At 45.6% G+C, this 26871-nt stretch overlaps 1 protein-coding gene across 1 annotated transcript in view; it reads right to left on the bottom strand.

The window, feature by feature from the left end:
• Apob (apolipoprotein B) overlaps nucleotides 1-18066 on the bottom strand; it is a 37446-nt gene extending 19380 nt beyond the window's left edge. Inside the window, exons 1-18 of the mRNA XM_075983973.1 lie at nucleotides 17874-18066; nucleotides 17495-17533; nucleotides 16338-16453; nucleotides 14145-14290; nucleotides 12671-12824; nucleotides 11850-12005; nucleotides 10362-10486; nucleotides 9644-9729; nucleotides 8103-8322; nucleotides 7154-7381; nucleotides 6796-6913; nucleotides 6542-6688; nucleotides 5669-5880; nucleotides 5182-5419; nucleotides 4573-4749; nucleotides 3686-3877; nucleotides 1597-1764; nucleotides 912-1123 (exon numbers count right to left, since the gene is read on the bottom strand). Of these exons, the coding sequence (XP_075840088.1) occupies nucleotides 912-1123; nucleotides 1597-1764; nucleotides 3686-3877; nucleotides 4573-4749; nucleotides 5182-5419; nucleotides 5669-5880; nucleotides 6542-6688; nucleotides 6796-6913; nucleotides 7154-7381; nucleotides 8103-8322; nucleotides 9644-9729; nucleotides 10362-10486; nucleotides 11850-12005; nucleotides 12671-12824; nucleotides 14145-14290; nucleotides 16338-16453; nucleotides 17495-17533; nucleotides 17874-17955 (2816 nt within the window). The 5' untranslated portion in view covers nucleotides 17956-18066. The remainder of the gene's footprint in view (nucleotides 1-911; nucleotides 1124-1596; nucleotides 1765-3685; nucleotides 3878-4572; nucleotides 4750-5181; nucleotides 5420-5668; nucleotides 5881-6541; nucleotides 6689-6795; nucleotides 6914-7153; nucleotides 7382-8102; nucleotides 8323-9643; nucleotides 9730-10361; nucleotides 10487-11849; nucleotides 12006-12670; nucleotides 12825-14144; nucleotides 14291-16337; nucleotides 16454-17494; nucleotides 17534-17873) is intronic.
• Nucleotides 18067-26871: the final 8805 nt, after the last annotated feature.

Here is a 26871-nt window from a genome sequence, read left to right as displayed (position 1 = left end):
CCAGCTCATTGAATTTATACTCCCTTTCTCAATTCCTTTGGCTTCAGAAGGGTCTACACTCCTTCCATAGCCTTGAGAGGCTAGCTGTGGTCCGAGATGGCCTACCATCTTTTCTACCACAGAGCCCGTATATTCCCTGTGCATTTTACTAATTCAGCTCACCTTAGCATACCCAGTCATTTTCTTATCCTTCAGGCCATTGCACACACTCTACCCACTGCATGGACACACACTCCTTTCTCCTCTGCTTGCTTATCCCTGACACAGGCCTTCTAGCAGATCAGAAGTGGGTACTTTCAAAAACATCCCGGCTCCCAAAGTCTTTATGATCTATGATTTTACCGTCTCCCACTTCTCTGACCTAGCCCTTGCTTTATTACAGCCATTTCCTTAATTGTGTGCCTTCCCTGGACAGTTAAAAATCTAGAAGACCAGGGTCCTCCTGTATCTCCTTCAGCAAGTTTGATACAAACCGGGCAACTAAACTCTGTTTCTGAGCAAGCGAACAAATGTGTCAGGAAGCTATTGAAACAGGAACTCTTGATATGAACCTGAGCACTTTGGATGTTTTATTCAGAGTTGGCCACCACAAACTAGTGTGACCTTTGGTGTTTCTCCTGGGCAGGAACGCTTGTTTCCCAAACAGGACTTTTCTAGCATTGCCATTTCTCTGTTCTCAAAGTAAATGAGAAGTTAAACAGCGCCCCAGAGGCAAGTAACTCCTGACAAAGCAGCAGATGTGAAGTGTTGGTGTTGAGAGGCGTAGGAAACTTTAGGAAAATATACCAAGTAGAACCATTTCACTGGACCTTGAATTACCCTGGTTAGTTAGCTCGTCTGGCTAAATCCTGTAGAGACATACTCAATTCTCTCCTCCAAACAGGCCAGGTAGACCTTGATGGTAGAATTACCTGCCACTGAACAGCTTGACCGGCCTCTTTGGAGCAGGGATGGTGACCTTCAGCTCTCCTGCCTTCAGGGCCACTCGAGCCTCCAGGCCTGACTCATGGAAGAAGTTGGTGTTCATCTGGACACCGCTCTTTGCAAAGTCTGGGATGATGATGCCCATATTCGTCACAAACTCCACGGACACAGAGGGCTTCGCCACTAGTTCTGCCTGAATCTGGAAGTCAGAAGGTGACCTATTCAGTTTCACCCCGGACCTCAGAAACCTGACAGACAGCTCGACTTCTCTTTCTGAACTCTGACAAATGCCTCTGCTAATCCACACTACAGGGAACATAACTGTGATTTGAGGGGGAAAAGCTGAAGCATCCAGTTTCTCCAGAGCCAGTGTGCATTTCCCAAGACTAGCAAAAGCCTGGACTAACTTTAAGCACTACTGGATACAAAGATAACCAGGGTCTTCATTCATGGCAAACATCCAGGCTCCCTTTTCATTACTGCATCTTAAGTGGAGATGGTGAGAGATAATACATGCAGGCAAAATCCCCAAATTCCTCATAAAAATTAGCAAGAAGATTGTAATTATAATTCATGTTGCCTTGAGTTGGAGCATGTCTTAAACATGTGTGCAAAAATCCCACCCGGAAGGAAAAGAAACAGTCATTGATGGTGATCAATGCTGAGCCTTACATTGGCTAGTTCCATTCTCACTCCAGCCTTGGTTCCGGGGGTGATGACTCCAGAGGAGGACACTTGCAGCTGTACCCCAGCTCCAGTAGGGAGCTCAAAGGCATTGTCCATGAAGATGTAGTGAAGGTACAAGTCGTTCTTTGACCCATCTCTCATGGCCTGTGCAATCTGCAAATGCAACGAGGGGCAGCAATGCAAAGTAAGCCGGATGTGGGTGAGCTGTGTTAAAGGTGATCTCCCAAAAGCCACACAAGATGCCTCTTTATTCACAGAGGGGGGCTAGGAATTCTGACTAGCTCGGTGGTCTGATGAATGTAAGCTCATGATTACTGGCGTCAATGCACTGGGGTAGAAGCAGTTTCTCTGGCTTGAAAGTCACGTCATTTTAAACTGCTGATTTAGAGGTCTCGAGAGGAACCTCGCAGCTTGATGAACTTTAAGTATGAGTTATGACATTATTCTGCTCTTGTAAAAATCCAAATGCAAATGAGACTTTACCGGAAGTGTACTATATTATGGTAAAGGCAACTTTCCGAAAGTGAGTGCCTACTGAGGCAATGCCCCCGTTAATAAGATTGATTCTTGCTATCTTATAGAACATTTTCATAAAAGAACTCAAGACTTTTATCCTTTCTTTCTTTCTTTCTTTCTTTCTTTCTTTCTTTCTTTCTTTCTTTCTTTCTTTTGCAGTGCAAGGGATGGAACCTCGGTTTTGCAATGCTGGGTGACCTCTATGTCACTGAGTTACACCCCCAGCTTTTGAGACCTCTCTTCTTAAAGTCCACAGGATTATTTATCTTATCATAGGGAGCATATTTGTTTATTTTCTCCTTTTATGATATACTGATATCCATATAACACAAATGTGGATAGTGGGTTATAGTTTGCTAATAACTCATAATTGTTGTATCATTTCAGCATTTGAAAGTACTGTTAGCATAGATTGAGGAGGGTATACTTAGAACTGTTTTCTAGAAGATCAAACTAATATTCTTGAAAGATACAGCTATTATGAATGGCTTTATTTCCAAATGCTATCAATTTTTTAGCTACCAAGAATAATATTTTAAATAGTTTGTGTGCACGTGGTGTGTGCGTGTGTGTACATGTGTACTTATGTATGTGCATGCACTTTACTGTGCATGCATGTGTAGAGGGCAGAAGTTAATCCTGGGTCTTTCCCTTTATCATTCTCTGTTCTTTGACAGGGTCTCTCACGGATGTATTCCTGTGTTGTCCAGGCTAGCTGGCCAGTGAGTTCCCAGGATCCGCTTAGGTTGTTATGGGCACGGCTGGCCTGGTTTTACATGAATGTCAGAGATCCAATCTCAGGTCCTCACGCTTTCACAACGACACAGAACTGCCTCCCTGGGCCCCTCTTTGAAGACTGTGTGTGTACAGGTATATGCATGCTTACATGTGTGTACTTGCATGTGGCTGTTCATGTACATGCACACCTGTATGTGTGTGTATGTGTGTGTGTGCATGCACGTGTGTGTGTACCACATCAGTCTCAGATGTCATTCTCAGGATCCTATCCACCTTGTATTGTGACACAGTCTCTTGGTTTTACCCAGAGCTCGCCGATTTGGCTAGGGTGAGTCTGCCAGCCAATCCCAGGAATCTGCTTATCTCTGCCTCCCCAGTGCTGGGATTATTGGGGTGTGTCACAACACCCTGCTTTCTCATGTGGTTTCTGGGGGTCTAAACCTAGATCAGTCTTCAGGACAGGTCAGACTTTACTGATTGAGCCCCCTTCCTTAGCCCTTGAAAATCATCTGTACTCAAATTCAAGGCAAACTTGTATTTCCTTTTTTTTTTTTTTTTTTTTTTTTTTTTTTTTTTGGTTTTTCGAGACAGGGTTTCTCTGTGGTTTTGGAGCCTGTCCTGGAACTAGCTCTTGTAGACCAGGCTGGTCTCGAACTCACAGAGATCCGCCTGCCTCTGCCTCGTGAGTGCTGGGATTAAAGGCGTGCGCCACCACCGCCCGGCCAAATTGTATTTCAAAACCCTTTCTCAGATTTGTGAGGCTGGCAGACCTAAGAAGGTTCTGGCTCATCAGTGCCCATACAGGGCCTGGGTCACTCACCATCTGGGGGATTCCCCGCAGAGTTTGTGCACTGTTCAGCAGCAGCCTTCCCAGGACTTGGAGGTCTTGGAGCTTGACAAAGCCAAGTTCTTCCCCTAAGACGCGGAGGTAGGCTCGGGCTTCAGGGATTTCCATAGACTTCAGTTCTTTGATCAACTTGTCCACCATGGGCATGATTCCATTCACCATATCCTAGGATTTTAGTAGCAAAATGTCTAGTGAGATGGCAGCTCTGCTTAGCACTTACAGACCTCTCTGGCCAGCCTATCTGTGCAGCTGTGAGGTGCTCACACTCAAGCGTACACAACCTAGTTTCTACTCCTTAAAGTAGGGGCTCTTTGCCAGCTTTGGAGTGGAATTTGTTCTGACTTGCCAGCACAACGATATGAGTGACAGCCAAGGAAAAGTTGCTGATAATGACAAAAACATTAACTTAAAATTTATGATCATGTCTGCTTATTGGAAAATCAGTAGTAATGTCAGCCACAGTGACCTTGTTTCATTTAGTCGTTAAGTGAGGGTGTGAGAGATGGATTATTCGTAGCCCATTGACCTAGGAATAGGTCAGTCACATGTAATATCAAGCAGTTTTCCCAAGGTTCACGACTTGGAGACAGCGAGGTGTGAATCCAAACTCATGTCTGAGGCGGCACACTCTTAAACATTTCACTGAAGTACTTCTAGTCAATCTTGTTCCCACTAAATTTCCAAGAGGCCCTTACCCATAGGGGATACTGGCTCTTAGTCCTACAAAGGTGTCTAACAGATAGCCACATCGAAGATTTCAGGTAGGTAGAACCTTCATGTCTTCTAGGCATAAAGATATATGTCTGATAGCAAGATGGCAGGCTTCCCTTAAAGAAAAAGGATACCTAAAAAACACACACCTGTTCATGCTTGTCATCTTTGGTATAGCCAAAGTGGTCCACCAAGACCTTGGAGACACGATCAGGAACTTGTCCATCGACCCAGTACAAAGCCTTGCTGACACTGTCTGGGAAGAATCCTTGCTTACCGAAAAGAGCTTCCAGTGTCGGCTCAAAGCCTTTTCCCTCTAAACCAATCTGAGAAAGAAAACCAGGCAAACATGTCATTAGGCTTTTGGTTGTACACCAGACAGCGTCTCCCCACTTTTGCTCTTATAATTAAACAAGCAGCAGGCGAACATGACAGAAACCCTTGAAGGAAGTTGTTTGGTTAAATCTCAGACTCCTGAATGGCAGCTCTCCTCTGGCTTGCCCCAGAAGACACAGCTAAGGATCAGAGAGGATAAATCATTTCACTAAGGATTCAGAGCTGAAAAGAGATTCAGGGTTTGATGGGAGAAAATCATGTATTTAACTCAATGGAGAGCTCATGCATTTTTCTAGGGTTTGGAGTTCAGGGGTTTCTCTGAGACATCTTTGATAAAAGAGTCATGCTTCATGTGACCCCTAGTGGAGGCCGATGGTGTTGTACTGGATGGATTAACTACATTGAGATCCTTTCACACACACCTCAAAGAGATCAGTTGAAGCAAGTCCAAAGACCGCGAGAGTTGTTTTCAGCATGCTTTCTTTGGGAAGGTAACTGCTTGGATCAAATATAAGATTCCCTTCCACTTTGGCGGAGACTGGGTCAAACGATGGGAGAGAAACAGATTTGGAGATTTGATAGTTCTGGGAAAATCTCCTGAAGTCCATGATTGTTGGAAGTTGAGAGCCTTCCAGAGCACTTTCAATCAAATTCTTCAGACTAAATGAAAAGAAAGAATACACTTTGAGTAAAAATCCTGTGTTACTTGTTGGTTGTCTCTTCATATCCTACTCAGTTAGGAATTTCTAATTACTAAGATATGTAGATTTAGAAGTCCCAAGACTTTGGCTTAGGGTCCACACACATTCACTTTTAAGAATCCGTGAGGATGGGCAGTACCACAATCAGGGACTGGTGTCCTAGCCCAGGGTTCTCAGTGGCTGATGGGGGAAAATGACTTTTACTTACTCTTGGACATACAGTTCTTCTGAGTTCAAGATGTTGGCGATGTGAGATGCCACGAAGTTCTTCACCTGTTCACTCTGCTCCAATTGGAGAAGCTGGATAATTTTGCGAATTTCTGATGAGGAAGGGCCCCTCATCAGCAAGAGATAGGCAGCCAGTCTCTTCTCCACAGGAGCGGCACCATTCGCAAATGTATCGAAAAGGACCTCTTGGACCTGCAGTCAAATGACGAGACTGAGATCGCTGTCTTTTGGCCAAGACAGAGAGCATGCCCGGCTGATGCTGGTGTGTCTGGTGTTTTACAAGAAACTCTAATTTCTGTCTAAAATAGCCACAAATGCTGATACCTAGTCTTCTTTTCAGCATCCCCCAGGGCAACCAGCCCAAGGAATGGCACCCGGAAGACTTGTATAGACTATGAGCTGAGCTCAAGTCTTGACCTGCCACTTAGTGAAGACAAAATTGTCTCATTGTAGGTTATTTTGATGTCAAGACAAAGATGGAAAATGATAGTGAGTTTGGAGAAGGTATTTCTAATGCTCTGGAGTTATTTTTTGTCACCTCGGGTAGAACCTAATTCACTATCTGGTTGATGAGATTGTGCAGTACCAATGTTTTTGCAAGATGAGATGATAGTCAACTTGGTAGCAGGATAGCATGCAGAAAAAAAAGGTCTGTGTTCTGCATGTGGATGAGCTACAAAGTGGTGTCTTTCATGTGCATATAGTAGTATGTCAACGGGCTTACTGAAGCTGACACCTAGACGGTGGTACAGGGAGGCCCAGGTGGTGAAACAAAAAAGTGATGTCCTCATACGATCTGAACCTCATTGGCCAGCATCAGCTCTCACTTTTAGAACCCCACTGCAAACTTTACCTCTTCTCCCAGTTCCATCTTCCTCAGGGCCTGGATAGCAGCTTTCTGAATCAGCAGCGATGGTTTTGTACTTCTCACACAATTCAGGACTGAGGACTTGAGTGCTGGCATTACCTGTTCCATGGTTCTGCCCATATTTCCGATGACCTTCATTGGAGAAATGAAACCAGAGCTCACCACAGTGCAGAAGTAAAGGGTGTCCAGGGTGAGCAACTTTGTAATGATGTATATAATACAAAAGACTGAAAGAATACCCTCAGGATCAAGTAGGTGTGGTCTTCATTCCCCGTGCACTCATTGTCAATCTGTTTCAACAGGTAACCAGCAACATCTTGCAGATCGGGGCTCCTTGAATGGTCTGCATCATAATAGCTACCAAGGAAAGGAACAGAGATTGAAATCTAGCAAGCATAGTTAAACTTCTCTTAAAATCCAAACTTGTGTTTGCTGGTCCTTATCTCAAGCTCTCACTCAACATGAGCAATAGGAAACCAGAAGAAAAAGCATTGGGATTCGAAGGTGAGGGAAAGCGCCATTGAAGCAGAGATCTAGTGCTTCCCTTGCTCCCAGGAGGAGTGATGTAGGATGGAGTAAGGTGAGGTAAAGACTCACTTGTTAACCACGTGGCTCAGGGCATACAAGGTGGCTCGGCTCTGCTGCTCCTTGGCGGTGTTAAAGATCTCCCTCAGCCTCTGGGTTGAAGGATTTGGGATCAGGGCCACCAGGTAGGTAACAATGTCAACCAGCAGGGGGTGAGCCTTCTCCATTTTCAGCCACTGGAGGATGTGAGTGTAGCACTGGGGTTGTCCACACTGGACCAAGGCTTGTAGAGTGATGGGGCTAAGGAGAGATGTGCAGGATGGAGTTACACAGAGGACCATCACGTCGAACCCAGTATCCTCATCTCCTGGTTTATCTCCAGACAGGAGAGTCCTTGCATCCTTTCTGCACTACCTGGACCTAACCATCTTTCACACTACAGCTCAGAGGCCAGGAACCACGATGACTTCCACCATGGTGTCCACCCTAGGGGTATTGCTACTGCAGAGACATGATGGAGGAAAGGAAGCTAAAGAACCCTCAGACCAGAAGCCAATGAGGATGGTTATCTCTGTCTTTTTGTTGGGACATAAACTGTGCCTGGCCAGCACATGCACGGGCCATTCCTGGCCTCAGTACCTTCTGTGACCTTCTCAGCATGTAGAACAAGTACTGTTTGTGTGGTAAGTAGAAAAACTGTACTATTTTGTCCCCCTGAGTTCTCTTTCTATTAGCCTGAAAGTTTCAAGAAAGGTTCAGAATTTTTCTTTCTCAATTTTCATATTGCTCACAATAGCATAAGGAATTAGAAGACACAGATGCATGTATGCTTCAATGATGTGTGTGTGTTGCCTATAGAACTCTAAGCTCCTAGGATGATGGTTTTTCCCCGTAGTAGATATTAGCTGATCAACTGGTTAAGTGGGTTGACAATTAAATAGTTCCAAAGATTCTTGGGCTAAAGGTTCTACATCTTCTCTAGGTCATCTGAGACTCTGCTTCACCACCATTAAAGACCTACCTGGACACTCCAATCAGCTGTGGCAGGAGAGACGCGACCGCCTCATCGCTGAGACCTCTCAGCTCAGTAACCAGTTTATTGAAGAGGTTTGCTCTCTGAGCATTCTGCTCCGAGACAGACAGTCCTTTCAGTTCTTGAAGAGTACTCAAAACAGCCTCTGTTTGCTTTGTGGGAGATGTGGACTTGGTGCTCTCAAAGGCCAGACCCACCTTCTTGGTACCTGGAAGTAGAGACGTGTCAATGAGTTTTGCTTCTGTAGCTCAGCATCTTTATTGAGTCTAAACTGGAAATGGCGTAGGAATCAGTCAGGGGAGGGGAAAAAGGCAATGAATTCTTTCTCAACTCTTATTAGACATCAGACTCTGAGCTGGATGTTTCCACTCACTCATTACAGCCTTCCTTGGCGGTGGGGGTGTAAGAATGTTCTACAATTTAAAGTGGGAAAAAGGGAAATAATATGAGTAACAAATTTGGTAATTCTTTAACAGTTTATTTGTTTATTTGTGTGTATCTCTGTGTGGATTTGTGTACGCAAGTGCAGGTACCCACAAGGGGCAAAGGAAGGAGTCAGATCCCTTGGAGTTGGAGTTTCAGGAAGCTGTGAGTCACCCAGTGGGGATGCTAGGAACTGGACTCAGTTCCTCTGGAACAGTAGCATGTGCTCTTAACTGCCAGACCCCCTCTCCAGTCCCATTGCTTTGAGAATTCTTACCCAAGAACTCTTTAGATCAGCGAGATTCAACCTGGAGTTGAATCCAAGCTTTTGTGAATCTGGCATCAGACCATCCTGTGCTTCACAGAATGGCAAGGAGGTACTTCTGCTGCCATGGCAACACTGAGGCTCAGTGGTCCTCACCCATCAAGTCTTCCACTGGGACCTGGACCTCTTAGCAGCATATGGAGAGGGATACTCTTCTGCAGTCCCACCAGCTCATAGAAATAAACTACAGTGTTGACTTTGATTGGAATTAGGTCTCATTCTATGACTGAGACTACCTCATAAAGCCCACTGTGTGTCATTTCCCTCTACATATAAGCACATGACTCTACCTACTGAACTCAACGGCTCTACCACCAAGACAACAATAAAAATAATGCACAAATCCAAGTGTTGCCTGATTGACATACAAATGCATCATTGGCCTGGGGTTAGACTGGAATTCTCTAAAGTTCCTTTCAGCTCTAAAGATCAATTACTTAGATTACTACCTGGCCTGACTCTGAAGTTCCTTTTCCTGTTTTACATCATCTGACATCATGGCTCTGAGTCTTGTGGAAACATGACGTTGTCAGCACTACCAGAGCTTCACATCCAGCTTAGACTTCCCATTTCTTATCCATAAAATACCAGGCAGTTGTGGATGCCGTCTCCCTTCACTTTGTCCCACAACCACTTAGCATCCTGAAATGCTTTCTTGACAGCTACAGTCTAGTGGCCAGAATGCCAGAGTCCACATTGGTCCACAGACTGAACAGGGAGTTGAGCCATGAATAGCACCCCGTGGTAGATTTCCTGGTTCCCCGGAGACATAAAGTCTTACCTTCATTGAAGAAGCGACTGTTGATCTTTGGTGTGTCTTCAAGCCTCAGCGTCTGTGTGACTTGAGTCATGATCCCATACTTGTTCCTGGCAATACAGGAAGTACATGGCATCATGGATTACCAGTTATTGAAGGAAATGCTTTTCTTTTCAAGGTAAAAGGTCTTCATCTATTCTGTCACCTTTCAAAGGATGGTGAAATCCATCCATCTTGATCATCCAATGGGTAGTGCCCACCTCTTCCTGCTCACATGAATTATCCTGTATTATTTTCTACACCCATCTTGAATTCCCAGAAGGCTTAGAGTACAGCTGAGTATCGAAACTCTTTTGTAGCTCTCCCAGCACAATCTCAAGGACATAACAATTATCTAATGAATGTTACTTGAATGTCACTGTTTAACATGGATTTGGATATATAAGTCTCCATCTTAAATCCTTCATGAAAACCTAAGTAGAGCACCATAGAGTGCACAATTCACAATTTTTATGGATCTACAAACCCTTCAGGTCTGAGATACCCATTGTTGTGCTCAAATTCTTTCAATGTTCAACACCTTTCTGGGAAATTCCATGTTAACTTAAAAGCAGGACTGAGATGGACTCTGCCTTGTATCTCCCATAGCTTCCTCTAAGACCAGCCTTGCCTGAACTACACCCAGGAGGTACTCAGCTACATCAGTCCATTAAATGATGAGCTCTGTAAGCAGGTGACCTACTTGTAAGAAAAAGGCAGGAAAAGGTGCTGCTCATTGCAGATGGCTTCAGACACGTGCTTCCTCTTGGGGTCCAGGGTGTACTGGCAAGATTGGCTGCTGCTGACCAGAGTTGACAAGGGGCGGACCTGGGAACAGGAGCAGAGGAGAGCATTTTGGTCAGTTCCTGGGATTTCAAGCTGAGGCTTCTGCATAGGGGGTTGTCTTTAGGGAAGTATAGGATAGATGTCTGCATCATGAGGGAACTCAGGGAAAGAAAGAGAATGCAACACTTGACATTAGCTAAGGGGACACGAGATGGCACACTCAAGGATGGAGACTCTTCTTGTTCTACACCTGTGTAGTGTCCATTAAGTATAACATGTGCACCTTGCATCCTACAAAACCTCCCATGCAGGTGCACACCTCACAGCTTTCATTTATACAAGCTTGGGACTTTGCAGGTTTGTCCCACATCTTCCTTGTGGAATTTGCCAATGTAATAGGTGAATGGCAGATGCTTGATCTTTTCTGGTCAGGCCTAGGGATGTTTCTCTGCACAATTAAGTTTATTATTGTATCAACCATAGTATGCAGTGTCCTTTACTAGCAGGTATGTAAACTCTGTTGCCACATCCCTTGAAAGGATGCTGTCCACTGTCCATGGTTCAGTTGCCTGCCTTCCTTCCTTCCTTCCTTCCTTCCTTCCTTCCTTCCTTCCTTCCTTCCTTCCTTCCTTCCTTCCTTCCTTCCTTCCTTCCTTCCTGTTTTCCTCATTCCCTCAGAGCTACCCAGAACAAGGATGAGCACAGAACAGATTCTCAGATGCCAAACCAGTGCATTGACCTTGTATAAGTCTGGTCCTCATGGTTATCAGATTATCTCTTTCTAGCTTCAAGGACAATATCTAAGAAGATTGGGAGAGATGGCAGGAATTGTTCAACAGTTCATGCTGACCAAGACAACTTGTGACTTATACTTTAGAACATGTTACAGGGACTGGGCAAACTTAGATAACATGTACTATAGGACCCTGTGTGGCAGCAAAGGAGGTTAGTACTGAGAGGGTGGCTTAGGCAGGACCTGGAGGACTTAGCTCTAGTTGGGTTCAACTGGGGATGGAAGAACAAGAAGCTGAGACACAATCATGTCACTTCCTGGACTGAGAAAGGTGAGAGAGCATGGGTCCTTCGCTTAGGAACCCAGATCTTGAATGGGGAAGAGAAGTGACAAATAAGTCATCTCAGAGATATACAGGCTTGGTGCTGTGTCAGAGGGATATCGGGAAGGACCAAGCTCTAGGGTAGGAGTCCAGAACCCAAATCCAGTGCAGCATAATTAATAACAGTCCTTCAGGCTTGGTAGTCTTTCCCATTTCTGGTCCTGGGGTCCCACTGGAGTCTACATAGTGGACAAGCTAGACAGGCTCTTCCCTGAGATCTCTACTAGCTAGACCATTCCAAAATTTTCCACAGAAGGCAGTTGCATATGAGGAGACAGTACGAGACTCACCAGGCCTTTGATGAGGGCCAGAGGGCTGACACTCGTGCTGGTGGGCAGGAACCCATCACATTGCTGCAGGTTTCTCTCTGTGGACATCTCTGTTGCCACGGTGCCCTTTCTTGAGTTCACGGTGACCTGAGTTGAGCAGTTTCCATACACGGTATCCTGTGCAAGACCAAAGTAAGGTCAGGTCTGCTCAGTATGGGAAAACAACTTCGGGAGCTGGAGAGGGGCTGGGAAAGACTCCTTGGACCAGAGGCAGGATTGTTGCGAGGTAGAGTCTTCTTTGCTCCCAGGAAGAGGGTAGCAGTGCTATGAAAGGCCAGCTGGTATGGCAGGGGTGGGAGAATGGTCAGACCCAGGAGAGGTGGTTCCCAGGGCAAGGCCAGGCAGGTTGAATCTCTATCGTTCAAGCATAGTGGAGCTGAGAGCTTACAACACAGGATGCCCTCATGTTCTTGTGTCTGAGTACATTGAATTCTCTCTGAGGTTGATTCGAAATACAATGTATTCCAATTTTTTTGGTGTCTAAAATACACAAGACTTTCTTGTGCTAAACTATGAGCACAGGAAAAAAACCTTTAATCAGAGCATGTGGATTGGTTAAGAGACCCCAGGAAAAGCTTTAACATTAGACTCAGCACCACGAACCTGCTCAAGACGATCTATTGGTAAGATCTGGGGACATGGGCGGACTCTGATCCCTGGTGTTCATATCAATCCAGGGTTTGCCATGTAACCACTCTACTGCCCATCAAGGGACAACATGGCCTCTGAGATATGAAGACATACTTTGCAAGGCCACTGTCACCAGCCTTTAAACGTCTCACCAGGAGCAACACTTGCTTGTCCTCTTCTGTCTCAGGAGGAACCAGCAGGGCAGAAATGATGCCCCTCTTGATGTTCAGGATGTGTGTAGGCTCATCCTTGTCGGGGTACAGGACCACTTGTTTCCCTTCAGGAGTGGCCAGCTTGAGCTCGAACCTGTCCCGGGAGAAAGGAGGTGCATGCACACAGTAAAGACCTTCTTCCAGGGTAAGCCCACAGAGGGAGCCAGAAGTGTGGGCAATGCTTCAGTTCGTCTTTGGACACATTTCTCTCTCTCTCTCTCTCTCTCTCTCTCTCTCTCTCTCTGTCTGTCTCTCTCTCTCTCTCTCTCTATATATATATATATATATATTTTCCATCTTCCACATGCATTTCCCCAAAGTCTACAAATATGTGTCACTTTTCTCTTTCTGTTTCCCCTTGCCCTTCTTTTTTGGCTTGGCTCATCCCTCCCTTCTCTGTTCCCCTTGTCTTCTTTCATCTTCACCCTTCCTATGGGCATCTTCCTGCATCCTTCAATGTCATCACCCCGTTAATATAATTCTATACAGACTTGCAAGGACGCAAACACAGAGATTTTTATTTTATGTTTTACACAAGGAACATTGCGTTATGTGTACCTGCCTTCATCTTAATTTTCTCATTTAATTATATTCTGGGAAGACCTGAATCACTTGGTGTAGTTTCACTAGCGTCTCTACTAAGGCTACCACAGCATTTCATCCTTTGGTTATTTGTGGGTCCTTAAATATTGCCTCACTTAAGGGCATTGACTTTCTCTCTTCCTGGACTTCTTTTTTGGTCCCACAAATGATATAGAAATAAACAGCCTTATGCATCTGTTTTCACACACGGCTGTTTAATTTAGACGAGCCAGGGTCCCAGAGATGAGCACTGTTATGTCAAGGGACAAATACTGTCGATGAGACTGGGCATTGTTTAGTGACTCTTGTGTCTTCCACTAGTGTACGAGAACGTATTTCCTTCCCTGTAGCCATGGGTGCCATCTCAAGTTTTGTAGCTCTCTGGGTGTGGCTGAGACAGTCTTTTGTAACACATCATTTGCCTGTATTGACTTCCAGTGGCTCTGAGCCTTCTTCTCCTACGGTTGTCAGACATCACTTTATCATTCATTCACTCTGAGGCCAAGATGGAGGTCCAGGTCAACTTTGATCCTAGGAACTGACTTCCTATTGGGGACTGCTTGAGCTGCCAAGGGCCTGGCTGTACCTGCTCTTAGTTAAGCCCCTGGGAGAAGAACACCAGGTCTATCTCCCACAGCTCTGGACCTCTCAGAGTATTCTAGACACAGATGTGCAAGTCTGACCACAAATGCTAGCACTGAGAGGCACGCCTGTCACGGCTCACTCACTCATATTTCCACAGACGCAGGCGTACATGCGTGTACCGTACCATGCTCGCCTCAAGTAGCACTCGCAAAGTTTAGGTACTCAGAGACATAAGCCCATGCCTTACCTGGACATGGCAGCTGCAAACTCATCAGAGTTCTTGGTTTTCTTCATCAAAGCCTTCCCCTCAGGGTTGAAGCCATACACCTCCTTAAGGGTACACTGGCTGGTCCTCATGATAAAACTGCAGAGTTGGGGGACCTCCAGCTCTACCTGAGAATGGAAAGTAGTGACACACTGAGTTTCTCCATCTAGAATGGGGGACATCCATGCAGCCCAGTCTCCAATCAGGAAACTGAGGGAAAGCTGCTGAGAACATGGTCATCGAGTCCCCAGTACCACACATTCTAAACACATCTCATGTGTTCCTAGGCTTACCGTAGCTCACCTTCCTGAGTTAAGAAGTTTATGTTTGCCCTTACGCATGGGAAGGAGGAGTCCTTGCATTGGTTTTAAATGTACTCATTTTAATTATAAAGAATCTGGGGTGACTGCTTCGGAGAAATGCACAGTGGAGTTAAGAAAACAGAATGAAACAAAGCAACAAAAAGTAGCAAGCAGGAAAAGCAAACGTTTTCCCACTGACATTCCCTCAAACTCTACCTACAGGAGCCTGCTGAAAGTGTCAAACCTGGGCAGCTCAAAACTGGTTCTTGGCTGTTTTTTGGAGCTATTCAAAGAGCCCTCCAGCACGATGGAGAAACTCTATGTGTGTGTCATCTAAAGCAGCTGCATGGGCCACAGGTGGATGTTGGCTATACTGAAATATCGCTAGTGAGAGTAAGAACTGAATTTTAAATTTTATTCAACTTAAATGGCCACCTGTGGCTAATGCCCATCTGTATGTGAAGATCAGCACTGTGGCCCAAGAGGGAAAAGACAGCTCAGCAAAATGGGCTCCTCCTCCCCTTGCAGACCTCAGTAGCAGCTTTTGGATATACTTTATCTGCACAGCCGGGGATAGAGTATTGTCTCTCAATAAGTAACATTGCATTTTACCAAACCAAGTGCTTTCAAATTCTCCATATTCCCTCAGACAACAAAAGTATATGCTCAACTATGTTCATAGCAGCATTGTTTGTAATAGCCAGAACCTGGGAACAGCCGAGATGCCCTTCAATGGAAGAATGGATGAAGAAAGTATTGAATATATACATATTAGAATACTCTCAGCAGTAAAAAAACAATGACTTCTTGAATTTTGCACACAAATGGACAGAAATAGAAAACACTCTCCTGAGTGAGGAAAGCCAGACCAAAAAAGAGGTTCATGGGATGTACTCACTCATATTTGGTTTCTAGCCATAAAGAAAGGACATTGAGCCTATAATTTGTGATCCTAGAGAAGCTAAATAAGAAGGTGAACCCAAAGAAAAACATATAGGCATCCTCCTGAATATTAACCTTCATCAGGCGATGAAAGGAGGCAGAGACAGAGACCCACATTGGAGCACAGGACAGAAATCTCAAGGTCCAAATCAGGAGCAGATGAAGAGAGAGCACGAGCAAGGAACTCAGGACCGCGAGGGGTGCACCCACACACTGAGACAATGGGGATGATCTATCGGGAATTCACCAAGGCCAGCTGGCCTGGATCTGAAAAAGCATGGGATAAAACCGGACTCGCTGAACATAGCGGACAATGAGAACTACTGAGAACTCAAGAACAATGGCAATGGGTTTTTGATCCTACAGCTCGTACTAACTTTGTGGGAGCCTAGGCAGTTTGGATGCTCACCATACTAGAACTGGATGGAGGTGGGTGGTCCTTGGAATTCTCACAGGGCAGGGAACCCTGATTGCTCTTTGGGCTGACGAGGGAGGGTGACTTGATCGGGGGAGGGGGAGGGAAATGGGAAGCGGTGGCGGGGAGGAGGCAGAAATCTTTAATAAATAAATAAATTAAAAAATTACTTTCAGGAAAAAAATTCTCCATATTATGTTTGACATCAGAAAAGCTGCATGTTCTGTGCTCTTGTGCAGTAACTACCTTCTTTGGAGTCCTCACTGGCGTTTCTCACAGTCAGATCTACAGGCCGATCCTGCGGGCCTCCTAGACCGTGACCAACTATTACACTTTGGGAGCTAACGGGAGAATAATCTGTCTGGAAATTTTTTCTGTGGCAGTTTACTCATTCAGGTGACTTATTGTAGTATGAAGTTCCAGCATACGCTGGGAACTGCTGGACGGTTCTCTGAGGGGCCTACGGTGGGACAAGGCTCAGTAGCTGCAGGTCCCTCTCGCCCTTATCCTCCGTACCTTGCAGTTGATCTTGGTGGCGCTTCTGGAATCAGCAGTGCCCCGGATGCCGCTGGAACTCTCTGCCTCATAGTTGTACACGTACTTCCGGAGGTGCTTGAATCGGGTTGCATCTTCTGAAGTGAGGAGAAAATATGTCAGCCCTGAAGCTGAAGCAACTTTCTTAAGGCAGCTACTGCTGGACAGAGAGGGGCAGCGGCAGAGGGAATGAAAGTGGTGGCCAAACTCAAGTCACTTGCGGTTGATTTTGCATTGTTTAATTTGTCTTTATAGATTTAACAATGATATCTTTTTTTCTTCTGAGTCTGATGTTTAAATTATTTGGGATTCCTTAGATCATCTAAAGTACACAAAAGGGAGGGCACTAAGCATCAATTAATGGAGCTACAAAAATCTGTAGGAAGACATTTTGAAAAATTATCAAAGTTATCAAAGGGATAAGGCTAAGCGTTTTCTCCGTGTGAAGATGATGTCCTGATCTGACTTTGAAATGCCTGAGACAATGTTAGTTGTTAGGGCTGTCTAGTTGACTTTTGGAGACCCCCCAATAAGAAACTTCTGGAAGTTTCTTTCCACTATGCTTGACGGGAATTTTCTGATTGACTTGAGAAAAATAACTGGCTACGAATCCAGGTGTAGTACTGCCCAATGACCACCAGATGGCGGTGCTGCCCCATGAGAGGAGAGGCCAACCCTGGCGCGCTCCCGAGAACACTGCGTATCGCTGCAGGGACTGATCCTGTGACCCAGAGGGTCAGGTAAATAGGAAGGGGAGGAGAGGTCTGGAGTTCTGCACAAAGGTTAAAGTCGGCATTTCCTCATCCTCACATACTCGGAATCAATGATTAGTCCGTGATAAACAGCACAGTAATGTCTCCTCACAGTGCCCCAAGGTCTCTCTCTTCTCTACCCCACCTCTGGACCAAGCGCTGGAACAGCACAGAAAGGATATATAGAAAGTCTCCTTCCCTTTGCAAAAGGAGATTGGGTGTGCAGAGACGCAAAACCTTGGCTTCCAGGGGTCAGAGCAGTGTCCCCTAATCTTAGGATGTGGGTACTGTATGGAAGAAAGGCCCTTAAGAACGGGGCAGAGGAGGATGGATGGAGAGGAGAAAGTGTTGGAGGAGCCCGGCGTGCACTGTGAAGAAATGCCTTACTTGGACAGTTCGAGCTGGCGCTTTCCAGGACTTCATCTTCTGTAAGAGAAAAATGAACCCTTGACTTTCCCGTGTTTTCCGTGAGTCCCAGTAGCTGACAGGACGGACCTCTCAGAGGCCTTAATTATTTTAGGGCTGTCGAGAGTTTTTCTAGCTTTCCCATCCCCAACTCTCGCCTGGGGTCCGGAGTGGCCACCTGCTAGCTCAGTTCTCACCACCCCTTCCCTAGGACCCCTGCAGCTGCCCTCCTTCCAACCCAGCTACCGAGAGGTCTCCCTGCCACGGGTTTCCATTCCCTGATGTAACAGATGGATTTGAAGCCACAACCGAGGGCTCTGGTTCCACCCTGACATTCTCCCAGCCTTCTCCCCTCACTCACGAGCCCAGACGCTGGTGTCTAAGAACAGTAGCAGGAACAGCAGTAGCAGCGGCGACCGCACCACAGGCCTCCGTGGGCCCATGGCCGATGTATGGGTGGGATGGTATCCTGGCTTTGGCCTGGCCACGGCCTAGCCCCGCTGCTCTTTCCGCAGGCTCTCTCGAGGTGTCACCCAGACAGGTACTCGATTCACCACAGGCACTGATGGGAATGCCCGGCCACCTGAAAAGCGCTCCCTTTATAGGAGGCCCTGGCTTAGGGAGAATTGCCAAAAGTCCAAAGGGCATCGCCCGGGCCTGTTTGCTTTTCCACACAAGCTAATATCTGGGTGGCTAAGACCGAGTCTGATGGGGGTCTCACTGCTGGTTCAGCCACCACCGCCTGAGACTTTTCTCATGCGGGCTCAGCAGTGGATGGTGGTCGTACTGTCCTCTAAGCCTGCCTTGACCGCCAGCAGGAAACAACCAGCCATAGGGACAGTGGACCCTGCTCCTTCTCTGACTATGGAGCCATTTAAAAAAACTGTTCTTAATGTCTTGGTGGAGGCTCCTTCCTATATTCTCTCCCATTTTGGTGGACTGTTGGACTTGAGTAGACAGCTCTGTTTTGACTAATTTAACCAGCACAGGTGGCTGTGGGAAGGGAAGAGAAAGAGGGGGCAACCGGGGAAGTCTGCTGAGTCCAAGTCTCCGGTAAATCTGAAGAGGGGCTCCTAACAGAGACCAGTCCCACGGTCCACTGTGAGCAGTGTCAGTCAGGAAAGGTGGGACTGTGATGGCCTAGAAAGTGAGTGTCTGAGCTGGGCTGTGTCCTCACAGCACCCCCAAACTAGCTGGGGGTACTCTACCTCATAAAGAAGCTGCAGGTAAAAAAAAATTAAGGTAGGATGGAGAGAGTGTTAATCCCGGCGGATGTTTGGAGACAGAGGGGCATCTGGGAAGGAATGGTTCTAAGTGATGGCCTAGGGAAAATGGGGGTGGGACTGAAGGGCTGGAGTCCTGGAAATCCAGTTGTAAAAGTCAGCATCTATCACCACAGTATGTCGTGTGTGCGTGTGTGTGTGTGTGTGTGTGTGTGTGTGTGTGTAGACTCCAGGGCACACATGTGGAGATGTGTATGCTCCTGTGTGTAAATGCATACAAAGGCCAGGGATTAACCTATAGTGTTTTTTGAAACCAATCTTTGCCCTAACTTTTGAGGCAGGGTCTCTCACCGAACTGGGGACTCACTGACTAGTTTGACCAGCAACAAGCTTCAAGGACTCCACCTTTGACTTCTCAGCTCTGGGGTTATAGGCGTATGCTGTCACCTCGAACTTTCTTCGTGGGTGCTGAACTCAGGTCCTCCCGCTTGCAGGGCAAGCCCTCTATGTCCAGAACCCACAGGGTATCAGTTGTGATTGGTTTATGGTACAGCCAGAGTGACATGTGTCTTACGATATTGTTCAGGGGTTCGGATGGGTCAGGCAGGTGGGTCTAGACTCTAGAATCCAGGGCATCATTAGGGACCCATGACCAAGTGTACACAGCCCCTGGTTTCCTCAAAAGAGACTCCATAGAATCTCCTCCTTTTCTGCATTTGACCCTTCAGCCCTGTCTCCATTTAGATGTTGTCTGTAACCACAAACTCCCTATGGGTGGTTAAACTCCCTTTAGTGGTTTGTTACTTTGGGCTGTGCACGTCCATATGGTTAAAGGTGACTATTTCAGAAGTCTCACCCCAGGGCTAGCCAAGACCAACAGCACAGAAGGACTAGGAAAGTTATCATTGCTCTGAAACCCCATTTCTCTGAGCGTGGACTAGAACTGTTAGTGTTCGAGGAGAGGGCTCTGCTTTTCCCATACACGCTTGCTCCAAAGAGAATGGGCAGAATACTTCCAAGCAGAGAAATAAGGAGATGGATACAGATGAAGCCCGTGCGCTATCATCAATGGGGGGGGGATGTAATTTCTATGAATTGGGGGTCAGGGATGGATCTGATAGCCTGCAGGCAGACCAGATGCTGAGATATTTTGATGTCCAGAATCATCTCTGCAGTCTCTGAAATACTGAGTTCAGCTTTTCTTCTCTTTCCTTGATGGCCTTTGGAAAGTGTCCCCTGGGCTGGGGCTTAGCCTATGCTCTTATCTGCGGACAGGGTCCAGCGCACAGGCCCCACACAGCAAATGCCACAGTGCTGAGCTGACAGAGGACACTCAGAAATGCTGAAAGGGCCACAAGTCAATCTTTCTTAAATTACAAAATCTGCCTAGATGGTTGACTAAAAGCCATCTGGACGTGTTTGTGACCACCCCTGTGACCTTCATCCATCTTCCTTAAGCAGATACCATCTCAGCTTATTGCAAAGAACAACCTAAAAGTTTCAAAGGCCATTTGAAGAGAGATTTCAACTAGAACAAAGAGTCGGGGGATCCTGGAGCATGAGCAACTCATTGAGCAGAGACAATCCTGGTCCCTCGGGGGCCAGTGGCTCTGAAGGTAATCCCTGGGGGTGTTTGGCTCGGGGAGGTGGGGTTGGAGTCTAGCTGGTTTCACCAGAGTTTGTAAGTGACGCCAGCCTGCTAGATCTCTGTGAGGTCACTGGATTAATAATATTTACTTCCTAGGGATTTTGCTGAAAATCCAGGAAAATAGTGGGAAACACAAGCCATCTAGCAAGATGTCTGGTAAAGAAAAAGCCTTTGATAAAGGAAGATGGCGACCACTCCTCATGTGTACATGGTTACACGTGTTTGCTGGGTACCTGTCTGAGTGCAGCAGCCCTGTGTAGGAAGAGAAGTTAACAGAACACAGGCGAACACAGGCGGCAAATCAAGGCCAAGGGAAAGGAGCATGTGGACAGGGCATCTGTGAGGAATGGTGACCACGACTAATCCTCCATTTGGCATTTCTCATTTCTGCCTGCTTAAAACTGCTGCCCAGTCCAAAGAAGATGGAGGCCCTACTGGAGCAAGCTGGTTAAGGAACTGCCATGGCTGTGACGCACAGACTGAGTTCAGCTAGTCACTGGGACTTATCAGCTCCTGGATGCAAAGTCCTGTTGGTTGGACAATCAATGGAGCAATCATAGGGTGCTGGGGTTTCTATTAGGAAGTCATGTGACCAATGGAATGTTAAGGAACCAGTTAAATAGCCCCATTTGAATCCCTGGGAGCAGACTCTTCATTCAGTCTTTTTGTGGGTGACCAGAGGATCCTGACCAAGCTCAGGGAACCATGGAAGCTTTTAAGGTCCCCGTCAGTCATTCTACTACGCTGAGCTCAGTGGGGGCCGGAGTGCTGGAGTAGCAGCTCAGACATAATTTGCTGAATATAATAAATGAATCTATGCCATTTAGTTATGCCCCATTGCTTCCAGGGAATTTATGTACAGTGACCATGATGCTAAGGAAACGTTTTCAGTGATATAAAATGAAGAAATACATTTTTATATAAATTATCCCCAGTCAGCCTGTTACAAGAGCAACAGCAAAGCTCCTGTGGTAAATAGGGACCGGTATTGACAGTGATTAATTAGGCTATCTCTTTTCCGCCCGTGACAGCATTATAATTGCAAATGATGCCCAGCAGCTAGGAAGTAAATTTCAAGAATTATAGAGATCGTAGATGGAACCATGCCGAGCAATTCAAAACATGCGCATAACAAAGCACGCACAACACACACACATACACACAAAACACAGACAAAAACTTGCATACATAGATACATAGACACACACACACATACACACACAGATGCAGCTGGTGACTGTCTCCCATGGAAGGCTCTAAGGTGCGTCAGTGTCAGCTGAATGGAGTCACCACAGGTGAATGATTCTTCATCTCCCACAGGAAGCAAAAACAAACATTTTTCTCCTGTCTTTCTGCTACCCAAGAGATAAGGTCAGAATGCCTGAGTGGCAGGTTTTACTGGGGAGAAGGGTCAGAGGGCAGAGGTATTCAGTGAGGAGAGAGCTCTCTGGGGGGAGGGGTTATCTCTCCCTTTACCTCAGGTCATTCCCTCCAGCCTGGAGACCATCCCAGGTAGATCTCATGGCTTCCAGTCCTAATTTTCTGTCAGTTCGTGTCAGTATGGAACAGGAATCATGAAGGATCTTTACACACATGTGATAAACAGGGACAAAAACTTAATTATATTTTAGCTCATAACATTCTTCACTTTTTTACTTGTTCACATGTTATCTTGCTATCCAGAGCAATCAGCTTGGCAGGCAGGGGCCACAGCGCACACATTACATGTCATTTTCTTCGTCTTCTAAGCACAAGGGCTTCACGCCAGGTGAGGCAGAGCATGGCGGTTGTTTGTCCCACAGCCCTTGGCAGAGGGGTCGGGATTACTCTTCAGCATGGCTAAGTGTGGTTTATATTTGGATTTTGGAAGTGCGCTGAACATGAAGCTATGAGAGAAGAAGGAGCTACGAGCATGGATCCTGTGACAGCCTTTGAGCCTGGTGTCAGTCTCTTCCTGTGATGGAAGGACAAAGTCAGATGATCTCCCAGGCTTATTCTAGCTCTGACTGTGTGGAAACTTTGGGATTAAGAAATAAATACATAGATCATCTTGTTTTCAGACTTTGTGGTGGTTCGAAGCTCAGGCTGAGGATTCAGGATTCCTGTTCAGGCTGGGTTTCTGAGAGGCTCTCTAATTCTTCCAAGATTGTGCTTATGCTGCCTACAAAGTAGAGGGGAGCAGATTCCTGAGTGAGGAGAAGACACACTCCCCCAAGGACATCCATCATAACCTCTGCAGTTTCTTATTCAAGCTTGGGTAGGTTTCATCCTTGCCTTGACCTCATTCACCTCGGTGTTGTCAATTGATTTTTATTAATCTTTTAAAAATATTTGTATGTGTGTGTGCGTGCACATGTGTGCATGCATGGGTGTGTGCCAATGAGTGTGTGGAGGACAGAGAACCATCTTGAGAGATGGTCCTTGCCTCCTTTCTGGTTTGAGGCGGGGCTCTTATTGTTGGATGCTGTGTCGTGTACTCCGGGCTAGCTGGCCCATGAGCTTCTGAGGGATACTTTGGTCTTTATCTCCCACACTGCTGTAAGAGTGCTGGGATTAGATACATGCACCACCATGTCCAGCTGATTCCACGGATTCTGGAAATCTGTGCAGCAAGCGCTTACTTCTGATCACCTATCTGGCTCTACCTTCATTTTAATTCTTTAAAAAAACACTTGACTTTATATTCTCATAAGACTAGGGCGAGAAAGGAAGCACACTCAGAAGAGTGAGACCTGTGCTGGAGACACAAGTAAGCCTGATCCATATCACCTCCGAGTCTGGGTCAGGATTCAGGGATCCTTCTCAACACTGACCTCTGAGCGTTTACAGATGAGGAGAAGGTCAAGATCCTGAGTGTAGGACGAATGTACGCTGTGACATCAATACAGTTGGACTGCAGAGGCCCAGTGTGGTCCACAGGTCTAGAAGGGATGAAACTGAGCAGAGTCTTGGATGCTGGGCAGGGTTTGGGTCCTTGGGTGAACGGTGCTACTGAAGACAGCAGCAAGTTAGGATTATGTTTGAAGGGTCTGGCGACCTGGGATGCAGCCCCCCAACTGGAGCCCTTGGAGAATCTGGGGCAAGTGTGACCTGGGATCTGGGGGTGCACCACAAGCAGGCTTGGGTCAGGGCCAGGGCTGCCAGGCTAATTGAAGTCACCACTTTAATTGCAGGCTACTACAGTTGCACACAACACACTGAACACTGAGTATGCAGGGCATGTCTGGGATTAAAAGTAGATCGCACAAAAAGCCACGAGCTCTGGGCTGGAGGCTCCTTGTCAAGAGCTGTGGAAGGAGATGGAGGTATAGGAGCAGGAATTAAGAGTCCCAGAGGCGGAGATGCTTTTAGGTATCCCTCTGCGACTAACTGTATTATTTTAGAATAGAGAGGCTGAGATCTGGACATTTTGCTGTTGTAATGCTATACATGGTTTTTAAAAGATGTTTCACAACAGCAACGGGACTGGATTTACTTCATTTACAATGTAGAATATTTATTCTGGGGTAATCGCTGTGTGTTGACTTCATAAAACTGCTATAAAAAGATGACTCTTTAATTAGGATCGGTATAGTTACTTATAATTTATTGCTTAATCAAAGTGAAAAAATGTAATTTACTTTCTGTGGGTTTGAATTTAGAATGAATATTAGTCTGTGGTTCATCACATAGAAACATAAAGGCTAGGGTTCTTAAAGGACTGGAGGTTCTTGAGTATCTCTTTAAAATATGCATGTTCATCCATCTGTAAATACCCCATCAGTAGGCTGCCTAACTGATGGGATTTGAGGAGATAAAGTAACTCTCTAGTCAGCTGGCATTCAAGAGTCTGTTAAAGGAGAAGCACCACACTGTTTCCATGACTTGGTGGATCCACCATCCTCCCCCCTCCATATACATAAGCGTGTGTGTGTGTATGTGTCTGTATGAGTGTTGTGCATGTGCACATGCATGCATGTGTGTGTGTGTGTGTGTGGCTTGTGTGCATCTATTCATGTGTATATGTGTGTGTGCCTGAAGAGGTCAGAAGAGGGTATTGGATCTCCTGGAGATGGGATTTTACAGGAAGTTGTGAGATGTCAGATGCGGGTAGAAGGAACTGAACTAGGGACTTCCGAAAAACCAGCAAGCACTCTTAGTTGAGGAGTCATTTCTTCAGCCACAAGATAAATGTTTTCAAGTATTAAATGAATAAACATTTTTAAACATGATTATTGGCAATTTTATATCTCCTCTGGAAAAATGTCTATTCAAATCCTTATTGTTGCTATTAATATTATCATATTATTAACATTATATATTATATAATTACATAATTATGTAACATATTGTTATATTAGTCATATAATTATGTAATTTATTATTCTTATTCTTATTATTTTGGTCTCGTTATGATTCCCCAACTTGAAATTCTCCTGCGTCAGCCTCTTGGGTTTTGACATATTTGATTGGTTGCTTGAGCATCTTACTATTAAATTCTGAGACCTTTCTTTCTCTCTCTCCAGTCCATTGGCAGATCCAGGGTCTGTGAGTATCTTCTCTCCGTCTGAGTTGTCTTTTTCCTTGTTTTTGCAGTCCACACATTTTAAATTTCAAGGAAGTCTACTTTATTCTTCTCACCTGCTGTTTGTCCTTTTGGCTTCATCTCCGAGGAGCCATTGCCGAAATCTAGGTCAAGGAAATCTGCCTCTCTCTTCTGTCCTGGTCAGCTTATAGTTTTAGGCTCATCACAAGGGTCTGGAGTACATTCTGAATCAATTTTATATAGAAGTTTCCTTCTCAGCCTGGCCCTGAGAAATTTCTAGGATCTATGAGCTGCCAAGAAGCTCTGAGTTGCTTCTTTTGCCTCCTTGCTCATAGGGCGTGATCCAGTCCCTAAGAGGATGACGTCAGCCCTGTTGCTCAATGAGCAGGACACGGGATTCTCAGGCTCTGCCCTCCTACATAGACCTGAGACCCAGTGTTTTCAGAAGGAACCAAGATGCCTTCTAGGTATCTGAAACTGAAACCACATGCTCCGCTGGAGTCCTCAAAGCCCTGAGAACATCTTTTTCTTAGAAAGTACGTGTGGTTAGAGAAATAAGGCACACAAAAGCAATCGACACCTTTTATGGGAAGCGTTAGTGACAAATGGATGAGACAAAGTGACATCCAGCACCTTGAGATAGTGACCTTTGGCCAAAGGGAGTGATAAATCTTGGAGTGGGGATGGGGAGTGAGGGTAGGAAACCAGCAAACCAGGAGAAGGAGGCAGTCTGTCACTGGGGGACTATGGGGCTCAAGCAGTGGGCACTCATTTCTCCACCCCTGGGCACCAGCAGAAAATCCTCCAGCACTATAAACACATTAGAAGCCCTATTATTTGCTAGTGCCCCAAATCTGTGATGGTTTCTTTTCATAAAAAATCTCATTTACTTATGTCTTTTCTGAATTCTAATTACTTTCAAAACAGTGGGTTTTCTTACGCAATACCTACCACCCCCACCGTTTCCCTCTGTCCCTCCTCTTATTGTTCCCCTCCCCTCAATGATCATCCTGATGTTCTTATGTATGTTGTGTATGTAAATCTAGATTGTGTGTATGAGAAAAAATACTCAATATTTTGTGTTTCCTTGCCTTCATTTTCTTCCCTTGTTTTTCCCCCTCCCCCAGAGTTTCCTCTTCTGCTTCCTATGTAGACATCTACGTGAATATGCATTTAAGTCTGGATTCTTCACGTGAGAGAAAAATGTGGTGTTTTGTTTTTTTTTCCCTGAGTCTGGCTTATTTCATTCAACACACTAACCCTGGTCCCATCCATTTTCCTGGAAATGCCATTTTTAGTCATTTCACTTTTCTTTATTGATGAACAAAATCCCATTGTCTGCAGATTCCATACTTTCTTGTTCTGTTTAGTTGTTGATGGACATAAATGATCTCATTTAATAATCCAATGAAAAAAATCATAAGATAGATATTGTTAACCATGATTCTTAAAAGTGAGAAAGCCAAGGCAAAATACCCTATATGAAGTCAAATACCCTATATGAACTCAAACTCCACTGAGTTCATTTACAAGTATAGGCACCTAGAAAAGGTAATAATAAAAATACATGCATAGCAAATGAACAACGGTAGTGTCTCATTGCCAAGGCTGCTGCCCTCTTCATCAGGAAATGAGCTCTTGCCTTATTGTGGTACTGTCTGTACAAATTTCACAATACTTGTTTGCTTTGGTGTCCATTAATCCCTTTAATCCTAATAACTGTGGATTTATACTACATACTGTAGGTGAGGTATTTGCCTGCTTTTAAAAGATACGTTAGGACCACTTGACAAGTAAATAGATCTGCCGGAACTCAGACTCAGGGGTTCTGACTTTGTGTTATGAAGTCCAAACTTGCCATCTTGGATCTTAGTGAGAAGGTGTGGGGAGCCAAGATTCTTTATGGCATCTGTTGGGAAAACAATATGGAGATTCCAAGTCTTAACTGGTTCACAGGAAGGAC

Source organism: Microtus pennsylvanicus, chromosome 8, assembly GCF_037038515.1.
Source record: "Microtus pennsylvanicus isolate mMicPen1 chromosome 8, mMicPen1.hap1, whole genome shotgun sequence".
NCBI classification, from domain to species: domain Eukaryota; kingdom Metazoa; phylum Chordata; class Mammalia; order Rodentia; family Cricetidae; genus Microtus; species Microtus pennsylvanicus.
The sequence above is the reverse complement of the archived record's forward strand: the minus strand, read 5'-3'. Positions and strand labels throughout refer to the sequence as shown.